At 32.1% G+C, this 26,462-nt stretch overlaps 1 protein-coding gene across 3 annotated transcripts in view; it reads left to right on the forward strand.

The window, feature by feature from the left end:
• Positions 1-25,152, forward strand: part of LOC117337221 (protein NDRG3-like) — a 39,119-nt gene extending 13,967 nt beyond the window's left edge. For 2 of the 3 annotated variants that reach the window (XM_033898088.1, XM_033898090.1), the window contains 13 exons: positions 4,035-4,139; positions 8,688-8,787; positions 10,079-10,199; positions 12,671-12,709; positions 15,074-15,136; positions 15,559-15,619; positions 15,942-16,028; positions 16,862-16,939; positions 17,459-17,559; positions 18,402-18,467; positions 18,816-18,915; positions 19,439-19,526; positions 22,540-25,152. In XM_033898088.1, the coding sequence (XP_033753979.1) occupies positions 4,035-4,139; positions 8,688-8,787; positions 10,079-10,199; positions 12,671-12,709; positions 15,074-15,136; positions 15,559-15,619; positions 15,942-16,028; positions 16,862-16,939; positions 17,459-17,559; positions 18,402-18,467; positions 18,816-18,915; positions 19,439-19,526; positions 22,540-22,643 (1,113 nt within the window). In that variant the 3' untranslated portion in view covers positions 22,644-25,152. The remainder of the gene's footprint in view (positions 1-4,034; positions 4,140-8,687; positions 8,788-10,078; positions 10,200-12,670; positions 12,710-15,073; positions 15,137-15,558; positions 15,620-15,941; positions 16,029-16,861; positions 16,940-17,458; positions 17,560-18,401; positions 18,468-18,815; positions 18,916-19,438; positions 19,527-22,539) is intronic. The other variant, XM_033898089.1, reaches the window with a different exon arrangement.
• Positions 25,153-26,462: the final 1,310 nt, after the last annotated feature.

Here is a 26,462-nt window from a genome sequence, read left to right on the forward strand (position 1 = left end):
TACCATGACTGCTTGACTTTTTTCTTGCAAAATGAGACCTTGAAATAAAAATGAAAAGTTGGTATATATATCTGATTCAATAAATATCATGTACATAATGTAAATGTAAACTTTTACTTAAACACTTAAAATTGTTTGAAATCATGATCACTTGATAGTGTAATTTAATGTCTTACAGAACAGATGGGGATATATATACCTGCAGCTGTCAATAAGTGAAAGTCACACACATATACTGAGTATCAGGTCATGACCAGATAAAGACTCTCATTACTTGTATATATATGTTAAAAATAATTTTGACATTCTAATAAAAACTGAGGGTTTGATCTAAATTAGACACCATTGCTAGTATCTTTTGGTATTTGTTATGTGGAGTACCATTATATACCAGTGTCTCCATGTTCGGTATTCTGTAATAGGCTGGGTGTTAATTAGTGTGTATGTTATCATGTGATGAGAGCATCCAATTCATTACGTGTATATTACAATATTGCTGCTTCTAAAACAGTTTAACTTTATATCATGATCAATGCTTTTTTGATCTGACCATATTAGGTTATTATTTTCATCTGGTCATTATCTGAAATATCAAACCTTATGTTACTAGATCTCGCCAATGGACAGGTATATGCAGGAATAATAACTTGAAAACTTATAACACGATGAGCTCTATTTATTACAAATTTGAATTTTGTACATATACCAGTGTAAAAAAAAAAAAATCAAAGTCTCATTTTGTGTTTCTTTAATTTGTATATTTACCTGTAGTATAGTGTATAGCTAGTAAATGTATACAAGACTCAGCATATAAAGATTATAATTTCATAATTCATTATACTTGTATATACTTCTAATTTGCCAGTTGCTTTATTATCTCTTCACAGAATACACAAGTTTAGCTTTCAACAATTATATATACTGTCCTTTATCTATAATTTACATGTCCATATTGTTGTCTCAATCAGAAAATCATCAAAATGTTAAATTTGTACCTTGATTTTGAATTTCCAAAGTCAGATTGAATTCTGAATACTACAGGGAAATAGTTACATATACATATAGTTTACACATCTTATTATAAAGCTGATTGAAAGATGTATACTTTCATTGTATGTCTGAATGTTTATACAATAGTAATAGTCTTACTAAGTAAGGTTGATAGCATTGTACTTTCATGGTATATCTGAATGTATATAATAATAATTATAGGGTTGATAGCTGTATACACCACAGATGATAATTAGTTGTATTAATTACATTTGACATAAAAATCATCTTATGATTTGTCTTATCCAACAACTGTGCTCTAATCTAGTCTGCAAAGTTAGTAGTTAATTTTGTTCCTGAGCATTAGGTATATGTAGTTATAAACCTTTGTCTGTTTTGTGTTTAGTTCTTTTCTCCCTTACATAGTTTGGAACTCCTTTGTAGCTGAATGTAGATGTTTGTGCTATCTGTATATACCTCTACAGTTTTATCCTTTGCTGTAACCTTTTCCTTGTTAAAAAATTCCAAGAGCAATGTATATTTAGCAGGATATAAATTAAGGCAGAGGACATAAATAAAAGTACATAAATGTGGCATTGTGGTCAATTAAAATTATGATATTCTACCTATATAAACTGCTCCTAGTTAGGCACTGTTAACACTATTTAAATATGAACAAAAGGCCCATGTTTTCTGATTGTCAGCAGCCATGTGTTTTCTTCTTGCCAAATTTTTGCTCTCGGGTCTCTTGCTTGCTTTTGTAGTATATTTGTGGCATAATGGGGGTAACAGATAAATTTTAGTCTCTTCAGTTCTTCTAACATTCAGAGGGAGAAGACACCCAAGCCCACTTTTCAGTCACCTCCCTGGTAATTAACATGCAGTTGGATACAGAAGGCTTTATATTTACTGTTAGGTTCTCAAGATACAAAACCCCTGATCCAGCAAGGCGGAGCCAGGTTCTCAAGATACAACCCTTGAGGGGGGGCTGATCTAGCAAGGGGGGCAGCGCCAGGTTCTCAAGATACAACTGTGGATCCAGCAAGGGGGGGGGCCAGCCAGGTTCTCTAGATACAACCCCTGATCCAGTAAGGGGGGAGCTGGGGGCAGCTGGGGGCAGCCAGGTTCTCAAGATACAACCCTGGATCCTGCAAGGGGGGAGGGGGCAGCCAGATTATCAAGATTCAACTCCTGATCCAGTAAGGGGGGAGGGGGGCATCTAGGGATACAATTAGATACAGCAGGCATATTCTTTAGCTGCTCCTGCACAGGTGATGACAATTGGAAGATATATGTTCCACATGTGCTATAGTGAGGATCTTCCCCCATAACCATCCCCAACCCCTCCCCTCCTAACCCAACAACAATTGTCCATGGGGAGATTTTTACTGGAGTTTAATATGATTGGTTTATTCATAAAATCTTAATAAAAACTTACCATATGAAGGGAAAATATACATGTAAACTGTCACTTAAGTTCTCCCTTATGCTTGCTGCTCAAAAGTTTTCAGATAAAACATATGTAGGCATGATTCATCATGATTGATGAAATGTCAATGATCTTCAGCAATGTATGAGTTTTTCTTGATCTATTTTGTTACAGTTTGATTGATTGCTCAGAAATTTGTCATATGTTTGACACCATTTTATATTTTGTGTGATTTTTGGTCAGATATTCTTAAGATTTCCATGCAGCCTTTAATCCTAACCCTAACTGGCAGCCTTTTCTATTCTAATGGATCCATTCCTGCAGTGCTTCTCCATAGAACCAACTATTATTTTGTAATCTCTCCTATGTACCTAGACATTTGTCTCTCTAAAACCAAACCTAATGCAAGGATGTTTAAAATTTACAGATTATTCATTTTGAAAGTTAAATGTTCTTCTTGCACATTGATAAATATATGATGTAACAATTAAAAAGTTATATGCCATCACTTTGTAATACTGTGAATGATATTTATATTTTGATTGGATGCTTCAAAAATGTCTTATATTTTTTGGAAGGCATTATTAAAATTCCCATATTAAAAAAGGTAATTTTTAAAGTTGAATTTATCAGGATGAGTGGTTCAAAAAAATTTATACATGTTTTACAGTATCTGAACATTTTTATAATGCATTCCTGATGTCACAAAATGTTATTTATTGGAAGTTCTTTAAAACATACCATGTGTTTGGTTTTGCCTTAGATAGATTTTATTTGTACATTGTCACTATAGCTAGCTTATAGCTCCAGCTTAGCTTGTATTTTGATGAAGCTTTATCTCTCAGCTTTCCCTACAAATTCATTGGCAATTCCTTTATCATTCGGACCTGTTATCAGGATGTTTTCTTGCATTACAACCAGTCGTGAAACCAGTGTATCCCACAGATTACAATGTACGGGAATAAAATGAAAGCGCCAGCTTTTAAAAAAATATCGTTCTTGATGAAAAGGTCATGATCTACAAGGTGTTCATCGACTGGCTGTAATTTTCCTTCTCAATCTGCTTATACCTGTACTTGTGCACGTACTGCACTTTTTGCTGCAAATTATTGATCCTATATAAATTGAGCTTCAAAAATTAATCACCTTCAATTAAATGACTAATGTTAGTTGTAACCTTCCTGATACATGCACATCCTCAAACAGTAATAATTAAAGATTAATTCATAGATAATTCTTATTCTGTTATTTTGATAAATTTTTTTATTTTGCTGGTTTTTGGTTATTCTAATTTTTATTGCATGCTTTTAAAATTTTGTTTTAATGCAAATGAAATAATGCATGGAAATTGTTGCGTTAAGCTGTTTTCATTGTTGAAGCACAACTATTTATTCCAAATATATTAATTTCCCATTTTGATAATGCTATCATTTGGCATGCTATTATGGCAGACTATTTATTAAACCTGGGATATTGTGTTAACCTATCATGGCATCCTAGCTAAAATGCAATGTAGTAGTTCATGTGGGTGCTTACATTATTATATATAGTATATGTACTTTTCAATTCTTCATATAAATGAGCACTGATTTTGCAGTATTATGTTTTATCGTAGGAGAGAACTATGGAGAGGATCACCGACATTGAGCTGAGCAGTATCCAGACTGAGGACCCTCAGGCCAGGTCATTTTCAAACAATGCCAATTCTATACTGATACAGGTACAGTATATACATTTCCTGTATGAATTTCCTCATTAACTTTGATAATGTTCTCGATTTTCCATAGATTGAGATGTTAGGTGGTTTTTACTGTGCAAATGCCTCGTGTTTGATCTTTACATATTAAAATGAAAACAATTAATGCAGAAAGAACTAAATATGACACATTTAAAAGATGGGCCTGATAAGAAGGACCAAGATCAATTTTGATTTATTTAGTGTTCAAATATTTGAAAATATGTATAGATAAATAAAAAAGATGATTATGGCCCACATCATCTTCCATTAAAATTTCCAAGTATATGCCCTATATATATATATAGACCTATTTTATCTGAGTTTTCATCCTTGGGATACCAGAATATGCATATTCAGCATAACTGGCAGAGATCTAAGCCTCATGTCAGACAGATGATATTTTATAGATATTATGACAGATTGGTAACTTGTACATGTATATGTATGTCCATGTCAAGTGTTTTATTCTATAGCTTTATACATTGCCTGAATAGTCCAATCCTTGTTCTTACTGTCTATGCCGGTAATATTTTATTTCTCCAATCAAAGTCTTATGAATTTATTTAGCAACTGAACCAATTTTAACCAGATCTTTGGTATTGTAACTTAGTGATGTTGATTAAGATTTCGATGGAGCCTGTAGGGGACTTCAGATTTGTTAAATTTTGGCTATCAGTAAATTTGTTCTATCAGTAACAAACTAGCTGTCTTGTTTAGATAGCAATTCATGTTCTGCAATTGTTAGGAAAATCAGTGCAAGTTGACCTGCAAATCTGCAATGCATAAAACGGAAATTATCTTTGACAATTATTCAAAGTCGCAGGGACTTTTTGATCGAAACACTATTTTGACTTTTTGTTGGTATGACTTTTCTGTTTGCTATAACAGAAACATGAGTGACCTTGATTCATGTTAAATATAAGGGCTAAATTTTAAGAATGAAAAAAATAGCCATTGATTTTTGACATTTCCTGAGCACCTTGCTGAAATGAGAGGCTAAAAAACACACACACACACACACAAAAACAAAACACAATGACCTTGACCTATCTTCATTCAGGCCTACACTGATCATATACCAATTTCTGGCTGACATGAGTGATAAGTTTGCAAAATGAAAGATCACTTATAGACACATTGCTTCAGTATATGTAGACTATCAGATAGGACTTAACTAGTCTGTTTGTGTATTCAGCTTAAAAAACAAAGGTAGATACAGTTCAGAATTTGTCAATGGTGCCAATATGATGTTGCATTAATTATCATGTATCTTCAACTATGTAAATGCAATCCATATTATTTCGGGAAACTGCAGCAACACAAAAGTTAAACATACAGAGATTCAGATGTCAACAGCGCTTGTCATCATATATGGTTATTAGCCAAAAATGCAGTAGACACTACAATATAGGCTAGATGCACATTATTTTCCAAATGCTAGATTTGAAACCTTGCTGCAAATGGGACATTACCAATCACACAAAGTTCAACCATTTTCCCCATTTACCAATTCTCACTTTATTTGAGGATATTAATGTTTTCATTTATGTTCTAATTGAGACCTTTCATGAAACCAATTATTACATAAGGTTTGCTCCAAGCAGCAGCACATCATCTCGTTCTTCAAATCAATTAAGAACCTGCATGGAATCCTGATGGATTTTCTACCTGTTCTCGGTACTGCTACCCAATACCTTCAGCACGTGTACCATTCAGCAGCATGATAATAGCTTTTTGCCCACTGGGCTTGTATAACAACATGTATATATCACATATGAACTCAGGTGTATGTAATATGTAGAACTAGAACTTAGGTGAACATCATATGCAGAGATGTCCTGCATTTAGATTATGATTAAAGCTGTTTATATCAAGATGTGTTGTGATGACATCATCTTTGCCACCCCCTGTGGTATATTCAAGGATTGGTTTATTGTTGTTGCCTGAGGTTGCATACCTCAATTTACTAGGTATGATTAAACCGTTAAGACCTGTGTGTGACTTGAATTTCATTCCATGTGATCACAGTGTAGTAATGTATGGATATTATATCAGCTGAGATGAAGAAGAGTGCAGTGGTTTATGGGGTTAAACAATTATTAGAGTCCTTTAAAAAATAAACTAGGTAACAACATCAAAGAAAATCATAGAAGATTGTAGGTTAATTTAAACTACATACTTGTATATAATATGATAGTAATTATGGTCAATCATGATCCCCTTTTTCGGATGAGTAAATTTTTTTATAGCCTTAAAAAATTCGGCTCACGCCTATGGCGCTCGCATTATCAGTTTTAATTTATCTACAATATACTGTTTCTATATTTTCTCTGCAATTTCTGTCCTTCCCACTTCTAGTGATGATGTTATTCCATGTATTGACTTCATTACTTCAACATCTTTGGCCAAGTTAGATAATTGTGACATTTAAAACAACAATCACTTAGAAATGAAATAAAGAGAATAAAATTTAACCTTATGAAATTTCTTTAAATTTTAAAATCAATATCAAACACTTAGACGTATGTCATGCAATTATATTTCAACCTTATGAAAACCTGAAAGGAAAAACTTAATATGAAGTTTCTTTTAATTTGAAATTCAATATTGAACACTTAGAAATTAAATGAATTCGTTGAAATTTCAACCATTTATAAACTTATGTGAAATTTTTTTGTGGTTTGAAATTCAATGATCAACACTTAATGCTATAAAGGAAGTTATATTTGCCCCCGAATGTAAAATAGAGTTGTAAAATCTATATAAGTGAAATTCCTATGCTGCCTCGTGTCACCTGTCTGAATATGCTTCCTGTCTGGTATACAAAGTCTGACCTTTCCATGTGTTACTTGTAGGTGTACAAGTTCTGGCTACATTGATGTTAGACGACTGACATATATATCTAACCAGAACTCTACCAGTATAAATCTGTACAATATATTCCAGTGTTGGACAAAGAATGGGAACACGTTTACAATAGCACAGCCATGTTAATGTATTTATTATACAACTTAGTGTGAATGTTTGCACTAACTACAGTTTGATAAATGATTCATAATGTCTTTTTAATGGCATAGAAACAAGTTACATGCTATGGTTCATTCGTAATACATGTAATGTGGTTAGAAATATCAAAACAGATTGTATTATACACATGTGGTGACTTCATTTGTTAATGAAATGTTATATGGATGTTAAATATATATAAATTAAAAAAAAAGGTCACTTTCAAAAAAAGTTTATCTTTATAATCTATTGGGTAGTTTATTTATACAAAAGATACATCATTTGCAATTACAATGAGATGATATGTTTTATATCCATCCAAGAATTGAAGCAATGATAGACCAAATTAAACAACACAACGAAAAAAATGATTCAGATTGTATATGAGTTTAAGGTATAATTATGCAAATAATATTCAGCAATAATTTTGTGATATAATTATTATCCTACCAATATGAAATAAATCAGAAGTTGTTAACTTATTAGCAAAATGTACAATAAATTTATTATAACTTTAATAGTCATTAACAGGTTAAATATGTTTTAGCCATTGCTTTTGTCTTCTAGCTGTTTTACCTGGATCTAGTCATGCAAGGTATATGATGAGTGAATTATGATAATCATATGTAACAAAGACCTTGTGGAAATGACTCTTTGTCTGCTCTGGTTTCAAAGTCATATGATGTCATTTAGACATCTCGACATACAATTTAGCTGGCCTTAGGAAGTGTGATTGAAAAGTAGGGGGAATTGGGGGGATTTTGTTATCACTTCTATGTATTAGCAGGGTTCCAATATTTTGTTTACAAGCATCTGTGATGTGTATAATGTGGTCAAATGTTGTTTGTTTGTTTTTTGTTGTTTTTTTGTGGTGGGGGGGGGGGGGGGTTGATAATTTGACATAAATGTCATTGTCACTCTTTGACTATTTTGCACATTTTTGATCTTTTGATACAAGTTTTGAATTTAAGATTTTTTCCATATCTACATTGCATTTTATCATGTTATCAGTCAATACATGAACAGTCATGATGATGTAATTAAGAAGTTGGACTTTGAGTAAAGTAAATTATATTGAAAGCTGGAGATCAAGGCTTTTATTATTCATGAAGTATTTAAATTACATTAAAAATATAAAAAATACAGAATGTTAAATTTTAAACCAGTTACCAAAATATTGTTCACAAATAAGGCCTTCCCAAACTTTAGAACTATGATTTTGCACTAGGGGTGGGGGATTATTTGAGTAAAAATATAGTAATAGAATTAACATTTTCCTTGCTGAGTTATCATAACCTTTAATTGCAATGAAGTTAAGGAAGTATCGGTATATGTTGTTGTCTAGGTAAAAGTTTGCCCACTTCACATATACAAAGGCTTGTAGGAATAAAACACCTCCCTCTCTCAACCTATTTATATATAAACTAAGTACACATGAGCAGTGTCTATAATATAAGGTAGCTGTGCATTTGTGATTTAATATTTACTTCACTGAAGTTCTAGACCTATTTGTTTTCATTCCAGGAAGATGACATTGAGACGCCTTATGGAAATCTGCATGTGGCCATACAAGGTGACAGGTCTAAAATGGCAATCATCACTTTCCACGATATTGGCCTCAACCGTAAGTTCACTGCTCTTGTCAGGATCACTGGCTATACCTTTGTCTAAAACTGACAGCACAATCTAATTGTAAGCTCTCATTATAGTGTATATAACTCTTGTAAATGTTTTCATAAGCAATGTGTAATTTTAATACAAAGGATACATGCTGTCAAATTATGGAATTAGATTTGTAGAATTTGATGTAACATGGCAGTTCCACAACAGGTATGTATGCATTAATGACTAGGTTTGATCATAGTACAGGTACTAGTGCTGTATTCAGCCTAATATGTACTCCTGCCCCTATCAACACACATCCACCTTTTTTCAGGAAAAGACAGTATGTGTGCAAATTGAAACATATATTAATAATGTAACTTCCCTACCTCACTGATCTGCCTGTATAAGTTTTAATCTTTTAACCAAAGACTGGATTGGTTTTCTCCACAGTATATGGAATAGGGTACTTATTAGTCCGGGGATCCATCTGTCAGTCCGTCAGTACGTCAGTCCTCCCGTCCAGTTTTGGTTAAAGTTTTATAATGGCACACCATTCACTTAATAATGGTATTAGGATGCTGATTCTTTGCATAGAAGTTCTTTGGGTGTGTGGCATTACTTTTGTATGGTTAAAAGTGAAAAAATTATTTTCATTTTTTGAAATTTTTGCCATATTATGAACTTAACTTTTTTCTCTGTATTCTTCAGGTTAAAGTTTTGGTTAAAGTTTTATAATGGCACACCATTCACTTAATAATGGTATAAGGATGCTGATTCTTTGCATAGAGGTTCTTTGGGTGTGTGGCATTACTTTTGTACAGTTGAAAATGAAAAAATTATTTTCATTTTTTGATTTTTTTTCTATAATATGGACTTAACTGTTTTCTCTGTATTGAATGCTTCACTGATGCGAGATTCTTTTGGAATAAAATCAGTGTACTACTATGCTGTGCTATGCAGAATTATGTTTATATTTCAATCCAAGGCTGTTATTACACATTTCAATTTAAATTCACTTTAGATTATTTTACTCTGTAGAGTAGACATACCAAAAGAATACCTGAATATCTTTTATGGGCAGGAAACATTGTTTATTCACCCCAATAGAGTTGAATTTACACATTGTTTGGAATGAACTTATTTTCATAAAATGATCATATTTCAGTTGTGGCTAAACTTGTTTTACTCAAATTTGGCTAAAGTTTTGACTTGGGGGCACCGGTAGGGGACATGTACTGGTTTAGCAATTCTCACAGAATGCTTGTTTATTTTAATATTTGACCCATATGTTTGGTAATGAATTGTTTCAGATGTGACAAACTTTCAAGGGTTCTTCAGTTACCAAGACATGCAGCCAATCCTTCGACATTTCTGTGTTTATCATGTGAACGCCCCTGGCCAGGAGGAGAGTGCCCTTCACTTGAGACCAGAGTTAGTACCTATATAGATTCATACCTATACATTATAGTTACACCCTTACAACAGACACACCAACTATAGGCCTGTCCCCCAAAAAAATGTTCTAGCACTGGCCTCTTTTTCTCAAAAAAAAGAAAAAAAAGTTTTCATTAAAAACAAATCCAATCTCTTAGGTTTATTTAATAATTAAATTAGTTTTTCTTGTCAGAAGTATTTTTGAAATATTCAGAAGTATATTTATTTGTATATAAGGACAAAACATGAATTAATAAGATTTTTAAAAACACACGATACATGGATTAGCAATGAATTGTCAAGTCTGTTAAGAATTTTTCTTTTGAGAAATTGATACCTTTTACAGGTGGATAAACCCATGATCCATTCCCCCTAAATACACCTTTATGTACTGTTCTGCATGTATGTGTTTAGGTACTCAGGAAAAATAAGTGGCTTGCTCATGATCAAATTGCACACAGCCAAATGAGCTTCAGCCTGTGGTGAAATTCATCTCAGTTTTCCATATGTAACCATATTGTTGAAAAGAAAATTCTTCAAAGCAATTGATCCAATAAATTTCAATTTCTGCAAATTAAAAAAAAAACAATTCCTGCATGAAATACCAATCTTGATGTCAGCAATGCAGTCCTTGGAAAAAGAATAGACTGTTTGTAATCAAATTTCAAAGAACAAAATTATGAGAAGTTGGATTGATATCTCAAGAAAACTTGTTGAAGTTAAAATAAGATAACACATTTAAAAGAAAGTTAAGTTAAAAGAAGGAGAAAAAAACCCAACATTATTGTGAAGCTGAATTGAATAGTCTTTAAGATGACATTAAATAAATGTACCTCTATTCTGTCGAAATTTTACCACAGTATACATGTGGGGCACATGGCCTGCATACTAATTACTGTACTTCTGTGTAAACATGCATTCAGATCTACTGACTAATGCCTGTTAATTGCTGAATAATTGTATAACATTATTGTTGCATATTTTGATGTAGCTATACATGTTGGAGATATAGAAATATTGTTTGTTTTTGGCATGTTCCCTTAGATTATAGTGGTAGTGGTTACAGATAATCATTGAAACTTTACGAAATATCAAAATGTTGACAAAAACATGTACTTCTCTCTGGTTTGAAGGTGTAGAATATTTTTCAGTGATTAAGGATTTGGTGGTGGCAGGAATATGTCTTTTGAACTAAGAGAAATGGTTTAGTGAATGCAGATTAGTAACTTGATACTTGAAACAGAATTATAAAAAAATGCATGGTAAAAATTAGTTTTTTAATGAATATGATGTTGCACACATGTTATCTAGCCTTTGAGTTTATTTTTTGTTTTTATGGAAATTACTTAATCCAATGTTTCCTTATCTTTTCTATTCGTCATTTGCATACTTATTCTAAAATATTTAAGGGACAATCTAATCAATCAATGAAACTTAATAATTGATAATGAGAAAACATTGCAGTTGAATTCTACTATGGTAAATCTTATGTTTAGAGAAACCAGTTAAATTACACTTTAGGCTAGTATATATATAGATGCACTTGAAGTCCAAATCTACTATAAGGTGTACTTGTGCTATCAAGAACAAGGAGTTTGATTTCACATATCGATAAGCATTGTTGTTAGAACTTTTGATATGTATAACAAACAAAAACCATTGTATAATGCTTCATTAATCTATGAGATATTAAGTGTTTTGTGACAGTAAAAAAAGGTTTTACAGAGTATGTATATGATATGATTAAGTTCAACATTTATACTTAGAGAATAAAACAATACTGTTAAAAGTTCTTGATTTTATGATAAAATTGTTAACAAAAAATGCGAAGGAATCTCAGATTTTTGCCAATATCTTGGCACAAATGTTCATAAGGAGTATTGTTTGTCAAGTTTTGGACATCTTAATGTATACCTCCTTCTGACTCTTTAATTTTGAACACTAAGTTTAGGCATGAATTATCAATAGAACTTTTTTATTGTTGATGATGTTAAAAAGCGTGCTTGTCCAGCATAAAAAGCATCTCTTTTCTTAGGTTGGAAATTATTTAAAATCACTCCCTTTTAAATTCTAAAAAGTTAGCAAATGTATATCTCTGATATACCAGTATAGGATTTTCTGAAAAGCTTATAAAAATCCATTTTCAAGAAATTGTCCCTCTAATATTTTTGAACAATAGAACAATATCAGTATTATATATAATTTAATGCACAAACTTCTTTTCACAGCTGATAAAATCTGTCAGAGGCTAGATATTCCTGTGTGTTGAAGTTGCATGTGGTTTAGATATATAATTTTATATAAGAAAATTAATGTTTTGTCTTAGTTATATGTCTATTTACATGATTATTATTTGAAGAAAACTGCATTTGTATGTAATATAGTTTTTATCAGTTAAATGATACCTCAAATTATCCAATTAAAACATAATGCAATGTATGCTTATGAATTGTTTTGTCGCTATTTAGGCATGATGCCCTAGGTAATCCCGACTCACTTGGTAAAAGGTATGTAACAAAGTAACACAAATGTAGGCACCTAACTCTTCCTGCTTGTCTCCCTTCCCTCATCTCTTACACAATGTATAAACCAATTCTAATGTGTTAAGATTTTCATTTTTCAGCCTAATTTTCTCCTTTTCTCCCAGATTTAGCATTGTTGGAGTTGTTCACTATCTATAAAACACTTTATTTCCAAAACAGACTAAAAAACAACAAACTTGGATGTTTATTTACAGAAATACTGTGTTTATTACTATGCAAATAAAATATTATCAACAAAAATACAAGTACCCTGGGTACACTGTTGATGTTTCAGTTATACATTCACAACAAAATGGCATTTTTCCCTCCAAGTGTGTGTCTGTCCATCCATTCATCTGTCCAATTAAACATGTCAGTACGATTAAGGACAGTCAATCTTGACATCAATTCACATCAAAGATACGGGAGTCAAGGTCAAAGGTCAAGATCATTAAGGGTAAACAACAAAATCAGTTGTGTGTATAGCATTCCTGCACAATTCTGAAAAGACCAAAGGAAGAAGAAAAAAAATATGTCTTAAACTAAAAACACTGAATGAATGGCTTAAATTAGTTGAAACAAAGACCTTAAATGGTAGCAACATCAAGGTTATGTACTGCTTGGGGTTCCTTTGTTTGAACTTAACATATTCTATATAAATATGATTCAGCAAGTTAATGTGGCCCATATCATAAGATATATTAGCAAGCGCATTTCATAAAATGAAGACTTGAATGTTGACTTTTTTTGTCCTGTAGACTAGTTGTGTGTTGCATTCACTTTGCTGCAATATAGCTAACCAGTAATGTTTGCATGCTATTTCTAGTGTGTTATATATTAGAACAAAAAGGATTCATTCTTTTCTACACAGAATTAGTATCTATTTAGATATTGCAGGTCACTTTACAAGAGTTCTCTTCTAGTGCAAGCGTTGAAATACAAATTAAACAATGCTTCATTGAGTACAAGTATATACTGATATTTGATACGGAGGTTTTGTTGGAATCTTGGCTGTAGTTTGTATGTGAACTTGCTTCTCAATATGAACTGAATCAGATACCATTTGACATGAATTAAAGTCTGAGTGCAAGCGGTGAAATAAAATACATGATGTTTCGGTAATGTGTATACAGGCATTTGAAATGGAGGTTTTGTTTGAATCTTGGCTGAAGTTAAGGTTAAGGGCAGATATTAAATGTTTAATTAAATTTATTTTAGGATTAAGCTACTTCACATGCAGGTTACTTAGGATTTCATAAGAGTAAAAAAGAAAAAGAAATATTATATAGTTAACTTGATTTTGGAGTTGACTATTTAGAGGCACTGGGGTCTAGTGGTAGGAAACCAGGCGGGCGATCAAAGAATGGTCAGTTTGAGTCTCAGCATGGGGTAAGCTGTAAGTGTTCATGTGCGTACACATGATATAGGGGCAGTGATGGAAATATTGTGGACAAGTGTTAGTGCATAATTTCAGTTTGGGCTGTATACACTCCTCGGAGTTAAGATGATTACTGGAAGCTAAAGGCTCGATAACTATGAATTATAATTTGTTAACCACTTTGAGATGGTTTGGTTTAGTTTGTGTTGTTTAACATCCTATCAACAGCTAAGGTTGTTTACGGACGGCCTCCCCTGTGTGTGTGATGAATGCTTGTGGTGAATTAATGTGTATGTATTTTTGGAGGCGGCTGATCATGAGTTATCATGATAAGGCAGCATATAATGACTTAGATTATTACTATTTATTTAGATAATCTGCTCATGTTTACTTTATATATTAATTCTTTGACCAGGCTTGATCAGCAGTAAATTTTCAAAAAAGTTTTTTCTGTTTTTTAAGAAACAGAATAATTTTGATGAGGACTGATAAAGGGAGATAACCCAAAAACTGTATGAGAATCATTTCATTTCATACTTTAAGTTTGAAATTGTGAGGTTACACAATCGTATTTATTGATCTTTCTAGACTTAAGTTGTATCTATTACCATGTTTGAAGTTTGTACTCCATGACATTGTCGCTTTATGCAGTTAATATATCTCAGCTGTATTGTCTTTCAAGATAGATTATTTTGTTATCATAAAATACTCTTTTTCTATTTGCATCTTTTGGGAGGAAATCCCATTGGAAGTGTATTTAAAAATAGCCATTGTTTAATAATTATTGAATAAGTTACCGTTAAAATAAAATTGTTCTTTTGTTTTGATGATAATTTTAAGTGTTAGTACATTCAATTTCATCTCTATTAAACTTCTTAACTTGACGCTGAAGTCTAGTAGAAAGATTGCCAACTCTAGTATCTGTGTTTTGAATAACTTGATGTGTACTGAACAGTTATTTTGTATTTAAGGTTTGTGTACCCTTCCATGGATGAATTGGCCCACTCCATTCAGAATGTCGTGGATAACTATGGGTATGTAAATATGAATTATACTCCAGTAGTGTACAGACATACAAAACAATCTATATCTACTGATATCTGAACATACTAAGTCTCCGAGAAAATGCTAGAGTACATCAATTTCTCAGCTTGGTTTTTGCAGGTCATGATCAAGTTTAAGTTCAGGGGCCGGTTGTTCGAATGTTCATTAAATTAAACCAACATTAAAGTATCATTAAGCCTTAATGATTCATTGTTAATATTATCAAATTTCAGTTCTTATTGTACTAGGATTAATTGCATCAAGCATTTATTTGTAATTTGTGGTCATACCTGACTCTAATTGTTGATGAGCCATAAAACAATGCTAAATCAAAGTCAAATTCTTTGTATTTCCAGAGAATTTTACTGTTTTGTATTGTACTGAAGTTAATTAACATCTACTTGAATTTCAGCCTTGCAAGGTTCATTGGATTTGGTATGGGAACGGGTAGCAACATTCTTTCCAGATATGCAGTAAGTCCTCTTAAAGTATCTTACAAAAAATTTTTTTTGGAGCACACATGCATGTATGTAAAATGGAGGAAATTCTGCTGATTTTCCTCCTGATTTCCATTGAAGAAATAAATAGTAAACAAAATTGAAGTTGTAAGTTGAATCGTGATTGCTGAAGTTTTACATGTAAATTTAACAGAATTGTTGTTGAGTTGATGAAAGTTGAAAAGTTTTGGGATACTTTGCAATGGAAGACTGGAAATTGTCAGCAGTAATTATAACATAATTCATATTTATATATATCATTTTATTATATTGCTAGCAACTATTCTTTCTATTAAAGTTGCGCCATCCAGAAACTGTGGACTCATTGGTGCTGATCAACCCTACATGTGGGAAGTCTGGCTGGGTCGAGTGGGGATACCAGAAGGTAGTATTCCTATGTAATTCTGGTTTATTGAGTGGGGATATCATAAGGTATCCCATTGAAAGTCTGACTAGGTTGAGTGGGGATATCATAGGTATCCCAGTGAAAGTCTGACTAGGTTGAGTGGTGATATCATAGGTATCCCAGTGAAAGTCTGACTAGGTTGAGTGGGGATATCGTAAGGTATCCCATTGAAAGTCTGACTAGGTTGAGTGGGGATATCATAAGGTATCCCATTGAAAGTCTGACTAGGTTGAGTGGGGATATCGTAAGGTATCCCATTGAAAGTCTGACTAGGTTGAGTGGGGATATCGTAAGGTATCCCATTGAAAGTCTGACTAGGTTGAGTGGGGATATCATAAGTAATATTCCAATTAATTCTGGTAGGTTGAGTTGGGATATCCCATTGGAAGTGTGGCTGGGTGGAGTGGGAATATCAGAAGATAATATTCCTTTGAAAGTCTGGCAAGGTCAAGTGGGGATATCGAAAGTTAATATTCTGTTGAAAGTGTGGCGGGGTCATGTGGAGATATAACGGAAGGCAATATTACATTGAAAGTCTGGCTTAGTTGAGTGGGAATATCAGAAGATGATATTCCATTGAAAGTCTGACTGGGATGAGTGGGGATATCAAAAGTAAATATGTTATTGAAAGTCTGGCTGGATCGAGTGGGGATATCGGAAGGTAATGTTCCGATGAAACTCTGGCTTAGTTGAGTGGGGATTTCAGAGGATAATATTCCATTGAAAGTCAGTCTGATCAAGTCTTCAATAAAAAGATTAAACACACACTCTTGAGTTTAGGTATGTAATACCATCAATATTGTGTGTTTCAGATGAACTCCTGGTACCTGTGGAGCGGCCAGATGACCAACTTCACTGAGGAGTATCTTCTATGGCACTGGTTTGGTTCGGTATGTATAGAATCATGAAAAGAACTAGCAGCTTAATTTGCTTTAGAAAAAACATCATTTTATGTGAAAATTGATTTCTTACCAATCCAGTTATAATACTGACTGCACATTCGGGCCCTGATAGCATTGTTCTACCTAACCTCAGGTGAAGATCTGAGGTGAGAGGTATGACGCTCCCTACCTATGGTTGTTTTGGTTTCTCCGAAAGCTGAGAAACAGAATGAACTGTACTGTTGTGTCCTTGCACAAGGTGCTTTACTCAAATTTATCTCTGTTTGGCTTGCGATAGGATTTAATTGGGTTTGGATTGATTGTATATTTTAAAGTCAGTTTAGACCTTGACCATCAATTGATATATATTCAGGTGTATTAAATGAGAGATATTTACGATTTCGTTAGTTTTCTAATAATGATATTACATTTGGAGAATGCAAGTTCTAAGTTATCAACTACATCAATTGAAGTTCAAATTATATGTGTGGTTTGTTATAAATGTAGTTTTGTGTTCTTGGATTTTAGAAAACCCGATGGACAAACACCGACTTGGTGCAGGTGTTCAGACAGTACATCAAGACCATCAACCCACAGAATCTGTCTCTCATTATTGAGTCCTATCTCAAGTAGGTTGATAGTCCAGATAGTTTACAATTTCAAATTTCACTATTGCAGTAAATACAAAATTTAAGAATTCAAGAAAATTTTATGAACATTACCAGGTAGTTGTATCTACATTTCAAATCAATAATTGATATCCAGAGAACTTTATTCAATCTTATATCAGGTGCCTTAGGTTTGTTAGCATTATTACTTGATTTGATTTAGCTGATGGAACGGCTATAAAAAATACAGCAATTTTTTTTAAAATCCCTTAAGATTAGTTTGTAAGTCAGTTATCAGCCGTTTTCCTGAGGCAGTTGCAGATATTGCTTAAACTGGGGTAAAAATAATGAAGATTAGTTTGGTATTTCATTCTGTATGTCAATGGTGGGAAACAAATCAGATTAAAGTAGGACATTTTGAAAGCCGAACTGAATACCATTTGTATTTAAATTTGGCAGTTGACTCAAAATGAAGGAAAGTAAAAAATGATCATTATGTTAATCTAAAAGTAGTGATGGGGGATCATTTTGAAATTCTTGGTAGATTTTCACAATTTCTCATCAATACAAGGTAGATTTTTTTTTGAAGTAAAAGCATTTCTTTTCCTAGCCCTTCTGTGTTACTTATCTCTAACAAAATTATGATAACTATCAAATCTGATCTTGTTGGTTTATTTGTAAGGATTTTGATAGTGAAAATGTTTTATGTTAGTAAGGATTTTGATAGTGAAAATGTTTTATGTTAGCAAGGATTAAAGCCAGTTTATATGTACAGTTAAAGGGGGAAATGATTCATTTATTTGTAAGTTGAATTGTTTAGTTTGATGCTGTACTGTTTAAGTCGAATGTTTGACATCTTTCAGACGGACAGATCTTGGCATCATTAGGGAACTTGACCAGATGAAGAGGTCTGGGACCAATACCCTCAAGTAAGGATTATTAAAAGTTGTAGGATTTTGACCCATTTATATCAGAATACAAGGTGTTTCAGTAATTGTAGTATTGAAGGTATATATACTGTAAATGGTGAAAGCTAATATTTGTGTGCTGTAAATCATAAATGTATGTGTGTTATAAAGGTTAAAGTGCACTATACATGATGCTTTGTGTGCTTGAAATGATGTTGTGTATGCCATTAATAATGAAGTGTGATGTAAGTGATGTCAGAATGTTTGCGTAATGTAAATGATATTATATTAATTATTTAAATGGTGAAAATTTACCTTTAAATTAATTATTTGTGACATGTTAACTTTAATATTTGGTGTTACTCACAGGTGCAGAACAATGTTGTTGGTCGGAGATGATTCTCCTCACATAGATGATGTCATCAGTATGAACAGCAGAATGGACCCACAGGAAACAGATTTTTTCAAGGTAAGACAGTGACCTAATCAAGATGTTGTTTAATCACTAAGGAACATCTTGAGGAGATATTCTTTTGACCCTGATATTTTGCAAAATTTCAAAAACGATGTTGTAACATTTCTTCACTATTAAGGTAACTTTTTCGAGTTCTGAACATTTCTTACTTGAAAATAAGAAATATTCTGATAACAAAACATATGGTTCTAAATACATTCTTAAGAAATATTGAACATGTAAAGTAACTCTAGAGATTTTAAGTAAATTTATCTTTAAATTTGAGTGGCAATGTTTCAACTTTCTGAGTAGTGCAGTGTGGGCATATTGGGCATTTAGTTTCAATTACTGTTTGCATTCTGCTTGTCTGGTAGATAGGAAAACTTTAATTTGGTAACATTTGTGAGAACTGGTTGGGATATTTTAAGTGTGATAAAGCTATAGAGAATTTGTTTCGTTTCACAGCTTGAAATTTTCCTGTTTCAAAGTTAGTATTTTTTTTGCCTATTGCACAAAAATGTATTGTTTGTTAAAACAGATCTCTGACTGTGGAGGGATGCCACTAGAGGAACAGCCAGGCAAAGTGTGTGAGGCATTTCGCCTTTTCCTGCAGGGAATGGGATATGGTAAGTATTTAGGTGCCATGTTTACCTTGTTAGCATCCTACAATGAATACAGAATGATGTGTTCCCAGGAGTCAGCAGTATTGGATATTGTATATCAACCTGAGTAGGACTTGTTGTTAGTACTTTGTCTCACACTATTTAGATATCTATATATATTTGATTCAAGCACATTATTGTGGATATAGCAACACTGGTAAAATTTATATTTAGATTTCTTAATCATATTTGTTCATTATTTACATATAATCAATGCGTGATCCTGCATATTTATATCTTTTGTTATATATATAGTTATTTTTCTGCAAATTAACATACAGATGTGAAATTTCATCATAATTCTACTTTATCTTAGAGATACAAATTTACTTTTAACTAAAATGTGTATACTGTATAAATATATTCATGCTTCTTAATATTTGTGTCAATAATAATAGGTACTGTTGTACTTTAATCTGTAGTGTAGTTGTGAAAATTTCACACACATACATAGTCGTATTAATACACACATACCCATTTAGATATGTCCTCGATAGTAATAAAGAGACAGATACAATGAATTCATTATATTGATGTAAAACCTGTAGAATAAAAAAAAGATTATTAATTACAGAAACTACTACTATGCTTAGATACAGAAATATTTCTACATTCAGTACTACTGCAGCATTATAAATAATTGTTCATATCCTTTAGAGATAATCAACACACATTTTGTTTCCATACATAAATTAAACATTTAAAATACATATATACAAACATGTTACTTTTTGTGGGATAATTATTCTAACATTATTGTTTTCTGTTTCCACCATGGCCGCCTCATCATAACTTTTATCCTATAAACCCTATTTTCATCCTTCTGTACTTGTAACATTCTCTCCTTAAACTGTTTCTTCTGTCCTCTTTTAAGTTCCCATGAATGGCATTTTGTAAGTACAGGGGGGATTTAAAAATTGCATGCTGTATTGTAATTAAAGTATTTGATATTAAATATTTTTAGCTGTGTGCAAAATATTTTACTATAATATTTTTGTCTATGTTATCCAGTGATTCAAGTTTTTTCCCCTGCAAAATTATTTTTATAATATTTTCTCCACATTTTGTAATGCATTTTGTTTGATGATTTGAAGTACAATGTAGTTTGTTTTGCTTATTGAAGTATAAATACTAGCTTTATATATGATAATTGATATTAAGTGAAATAAAGCACAAGGTACCTACATGTAGGTTTGATGACAAATCTTCAATGAATATATTCTTTCATTTTGTATGCTTCATCCCATTTTCGCTTGTATGATAATGGATTTATAATGTAAAATGTACCTGTGTATATGTTTTTGCCAAAAAGGACAGATGCTTACAAACATGGTACTTCATAATAAAACATTTTCTGTGCACATTCTGTGTTTAAAATATAGTTACATTACATAGGTACAGAACAGGTATTTAGTTTTCAGATATGAATATTTCATAGGCTGATGGCACTTACAAACTTTTATATCCTCTTTCGGTTCATTTCAATGGTATTAGTGGGACATATTGGGAATAGACATCATAGTTGCTTCTATTATCACCATTGGTTTGTTTTATTGTGCTTCATGATCAGTTTCATTCACTTAACATCAAATTTATTTATTTCTAATGCTCTTTTTCAAAACTCATTGTTAAAACATATTAACATATTACACTTAGATGTGTTCTTTTTTATTCATTTAAGGACAATTTAGAAGTCAATTCTGTGAAATTAATATTCAGAATTAGTGAATTACATTTATTTAAATACTGTACAGAAGTCAGAAAGAATAAATACAAAGTAATTCTATAATTATTCAAAAGATGTACATGTACGACACATTGTCATATATTACCCTGTCAGTTGGATAATATCAATTATACTTAGCTGTATTCTCACCTTTATTATATGTTATTATGACGTTATGACTACTGTATAGCATTTTTATTGCATTTTTGCCAGTGAAATATAGAAATTTATCAAACTAATAAAACTTATATATTTCACTGCACTGATATAAGCAGTGAAAATATAAGATTTTGCAGTGAAAATGTAAGTTTGCATTGAAAATATAAGTTTTCCATTTTTGACCAATCACAGCGGACCTTTGTATTCACCTCGTTGAAAGCTTGCCGATTTTTCAGTTTATGAAATGCAATAAAAAGAAAATTGAACGATTTCCCGTTAAATATAACATATTTCACTCGTATGACAGAATGTATTTCGATATTTTTCACTCGTGCTTCGCACTCGTGAAAATATCGATATTCTGTCATACTCATGAAATATATGTTATATTAAACAGGAAATCATTCAATATCCTCTATATATTTCGCAGGGTTTTATTTTCACTACATTCAAATATCCACTTAAATTCGTGAATTTTGAACACCACAGTGAAATATTTTAGCACATCACTGATGTTACAGAGAAGTGTCATTAGTACATGTACTTGATGAACATATAACTCAACAATGTTACATAAATCTTATCTAAAAGTACATTTTGATCAATTCAAAAATATAAGTGGGGTTATGAAACATGTTCCTACAATGGATAAATACATGAATATGTAAAAAAATATATCAATATGCAAGTGATCCACAAAATACCAGAAATTAACTATAGTGAACTGCAAAATCAGTGAAATCAGAAACTAGTGAACCTGCATGATAATGTTCCTTAAACAAAAACACAAACTATTGACCCAGCAAATTTAAAGTGTTATACAGTATTTTAAAATACAGATTAAAGCATTGACAAAAACATTTAAAGCTGAAGATAGAAAAAGAAAGGTACAGAAGTACAGAACCTTATGGGAGAGAACTCTATTGAGATTGTATAATTTCATTGTTATTTTTCCTTAAAGATTATATAAGTAATTCTATGGGGGTTTGTTTGTGAAGTATTTGTATTGTCATTAAATGTAATATTTAAAACCAAATCAACAAGCTGTTGAGATTTATGCATATTCAAATATCTACCATTTTCTATTTTCAGTCCCGTCACTAAACCGGTTGCCCAGACAAAATCACGTCGCCAACAATAACCCTCAGAAGCTGGTCAGTGCAACAGACTTCACAAACGTCACACCGGTCTGTTGACCTAGCCTACTTAACACTGACATTTCTCAAGCCTTCTTAGAGACCAAGCCAGGAGAGGAGAGATGCATTCTTTATCTGCTCCTGTCATTTCAACTCAAGTGAAGTTACATCTTATGTTTATTTAGAGATATCATGCTAATCCTGAGCAGCTGATGTAGAATATTCAAAGAATAGTGAACAAAAGTCTATCAGTGAATGAATTAATGTATTCATACCACAGTACAACTTCGTACAGGAAAGTTAAAGCAATGCATTTAATTTGAAGACATCAGCAATACTGTAGAAAAGTTGCAATTATCTAGTTCTCTTACTATACTGGCACAATTATAGAAGATCAAAGATTTTGCACCATTACAAAAGTGATATAAGGCATATAAGGCAAGAAAAAAGATGCACTACATTTATATTGTGAAAGTTTGATGTCTGTGATTTTTTTTATAAAAGAAAATTTTCATATGCACAACATCTTTTTGTGATAACATTGTTTCACCATCAATGAGACTGGATGTATGTTGTAGTTTAGGGACTCAGATTCATCTTGCAATTTGTAGTAATAATGATGTGTTTTAAATATAGAAAGAAAAGAAAACCATTCCATGAGAGATGAATGCAGGTACATTGTGATTTACAGTTAAAAAACCTTATTTGCTTTTTCCTGTATTCGTGTTGATGTGCTGTCAAAATCGTGTTTGCAATAGTGATTTAATGAGGGTCGGACTTACAACTAATGCTAAGCATCTACATGGTTCATCACAGTAATAGAATAGATCATCCTGATTTATGAGGCTTCACTTTACACAGACTACTTACTATTCATAATCATATCTGGTTAAGACTTCTTCTGAACTTACTTCCAATATTAATAGGTGATGAATATCAAAACACTTTCTTCATATTGCCACAAGAATCAATGTTTTCTTCCGTATAGGAAAATATTTTGAATGTGGAGATGCAATTTTATTCTTGTGAAGAAATCTAAAGGAAAAAGTTATATGCATCCTTTAATTGAAAGGGTTATATATTAAGATTTTGCCCGAGTAAGATATGCAGCTGAGGACAACGATCATCCTGGACAGTTGTTTTATGGAGTTCTTTGTGTAAAGCAATGATGTGTGGAACATGTACACATTGCACGATATAAATTTAAACATTTAACACAGTTGTTCATCATATTTATATATTCAGAATCATAATTTAAGAAGTTGATGATCTCGAGCAAGTGCTATGACAGTTATTTGTTCCACTTTTACCATAATCATTGTACATTTTAAGGTAATCTCCAAATATGTCCCATTATGCATGGTCCTTACATTAATTTGCTAAAAGAATTTCAAATATGTATTACTTTATAAAAGTGCAGACTTCTTTACAAAAGTCAGGACAGGGCATTTTGAAATGCTACATATGCATTGTAATTTACAAATATCAGCTGCTATAGAAATCTTAAATTTGAATGAGAAGTGTAATAATTTTATCTATGATACAAGTTTAGTCTGTTTGTTTAATGATTGTATTTATACAAAACAGTCAGTCAATTGTATTTGGTATGATTAGGAATGGTAGATAATTTATTAATTTCCAATGAAATATTCATGACATGTATTATGTATATGATTTGTATAACTACTGCATATGTTCTGATTTTAAATGCTATCAAAATGTTTAAATGGAATTTTGTAAATATTTATTATGTTACAATAGTTGTTAGTGATTCAAATGATATTTTGCTATTTGTTTGAAATGAATTATAATGAGTTGAGTGTGAAGTTATGCATGTGTATGTGTGTAGGGTGAACCTTGCATTCCAAACTTTTTCCAATTTTGCATTCTAGTTTAAGTTATGTTCATGTTTTTGAAGTAAATTATTTTGAAACGTTTTTGAAATAGAAAATGTAGGTGTTAAAAGATTAAATTTATCTTCTGACAACAGATTTTTCAAGTAATGAAGTAATGCGGCTTACCTATTGGTTGAATAAGTTGTCACTTAAAAAGAATACCGGAATTACTTAAGAAATTTAAAGTTTAATATCAAGGATAATGCTAGCAAGATTCAACAAAACAATGACCCATTGACAAACAGGTGCAATGAATTTACCTATGATGTGTCATGATTCTGAATTCCAATTGACAGTGCGTGTGATTCATTTTGTTGGGTTTTTCATAATTCTCAATTACCGTGAGTATTTCTTGAAAATAATTGAATTCCTTGCATAATCTCAAAAACCCATGTCCTGTGCATTTTCAGCTTCATTGCCGTGTTGTTTATACCCCAGAAAATATTGACTGTAAATTGAAAGATGTTTTGTCTTTTATACCCAATATTTGTATCAAAAAGTCAATTTTATAGTACATCTTTCACATTATGTGGACAATAGTGTTTTTTTATCACGTGATCCATTTGCTTCATTGGAATTCTGTGTCGCTACTTGTTCCGTTTTGTGAATTCTAAAAATTGCCAATAAAGTCATACACCATGATTGCCTGCTTTCAGTGGTGTGTTGTAGAAAATCTTGGGCGTCCTGACTATCCATTCTATTTAGAGAAACATTTAAATTTTGGTAATATGAGCATCTACTTTTTTTCATGACTAAAGCCAATGTTCTTACAAAACTGTTATGACCTATTTCAATATATTTTGTCTTAAAGAACCTGGTTATTTTTAAAATGCAAATTCGAGAAATAAACATATTTTTGTACCATTCTTTATGGAAAGATTACACATAAAAGGCACATGTGAATACGGCCTTTAAATAGGAATTAAAAGATGATTTTTTTTGTTTTAAGTAAAATAATGAAATATTTTCTCTGCGTTCTGCATTATATATGCCTACTCTTCATGTCAGGTCGGGGAAAACAGTATATTTGGACAGTCACATGACGTAAATCATACCAATAATGCATAATAAAATGTTCCAGCTTCAACAAATTGCAGGAATAAAGAACGTGCACGTGCACCATGTTACTACCTATTTACTATACACAAAGTGCTTTTATTTTGCAATTTGGGGAGAAAGTCCCGCCGGACGCCGTTTTAATCGAGAGGTCGGACATCAAATTGACTTCTCTTAGCTTTCTTTTCGGTTTTTCTCTTCACAAATTTGTATTAACGCAAAGTTCATACCTTAGACAATCCAGAAAAATTAGAGATCATTTGTTTCGCAGGAGCAAAGATTGAGCATAAATACACGGGCATCCAACTTCAAGACAGTCGTAGCCTTGGAATTCAACCCATGGCGGAATGATATTCCACTTCTTGGTCAACGCTTTGACCAGCTCCTATAAGACGAAACACAACGAAGCATTTTTATTCATTATTTGGCATATAGCATATCTATTGATTTATATCAAAAGGCGATATTCCCATGTAATTTCCAGACATGAGTAGTGTATTGCATTTGCATGGACATTCCGTTCCGAGAACATGTTCATTAATTTAAATTATGATTCAGCAAGTCTTGTACGGTTCCCATCAAAACAATCTTAGTCAACTTTAAGTGGTTACCAAATGGACTTCTTAGCAATTCACAATCCCTTCGTTCAAATATTATAAGAATATATGAAACACATACACGAACCGTAGCATCGCAAAGAAAAGTCCCTAGGGCTGTTACGATGGCGTCATGTCATGAAGGAATCTGTGTAGGAGAGCTATGCTTTCAATTTCCGTACTTTCACTTGGTTTCGGATAATTCGGACAGAAAAAAACTTGCTCAAACATGCAATTACATGGATGAAACAGCCGTAACACCTGGAAGGTTTCATTGTCTTTATACTACACAGGGTGGTTGGGTAGAAGAACGGCATCACCAACCATTTATA

The sequence above is a fragment of the Pecten maximus genome, chromosome 11 (genome assembly GCF_902652985.1).
Source record: "Pecten maximus chromosome 11, xPecMax1.1, whole genome shotgun sequence".
Classification (NCBI taxonomy): Eukaryota; Metazoa; Mollusca; class Bivalvia; order Pectinida; family Pectinidae; genus Pecten; species Pecten maximus.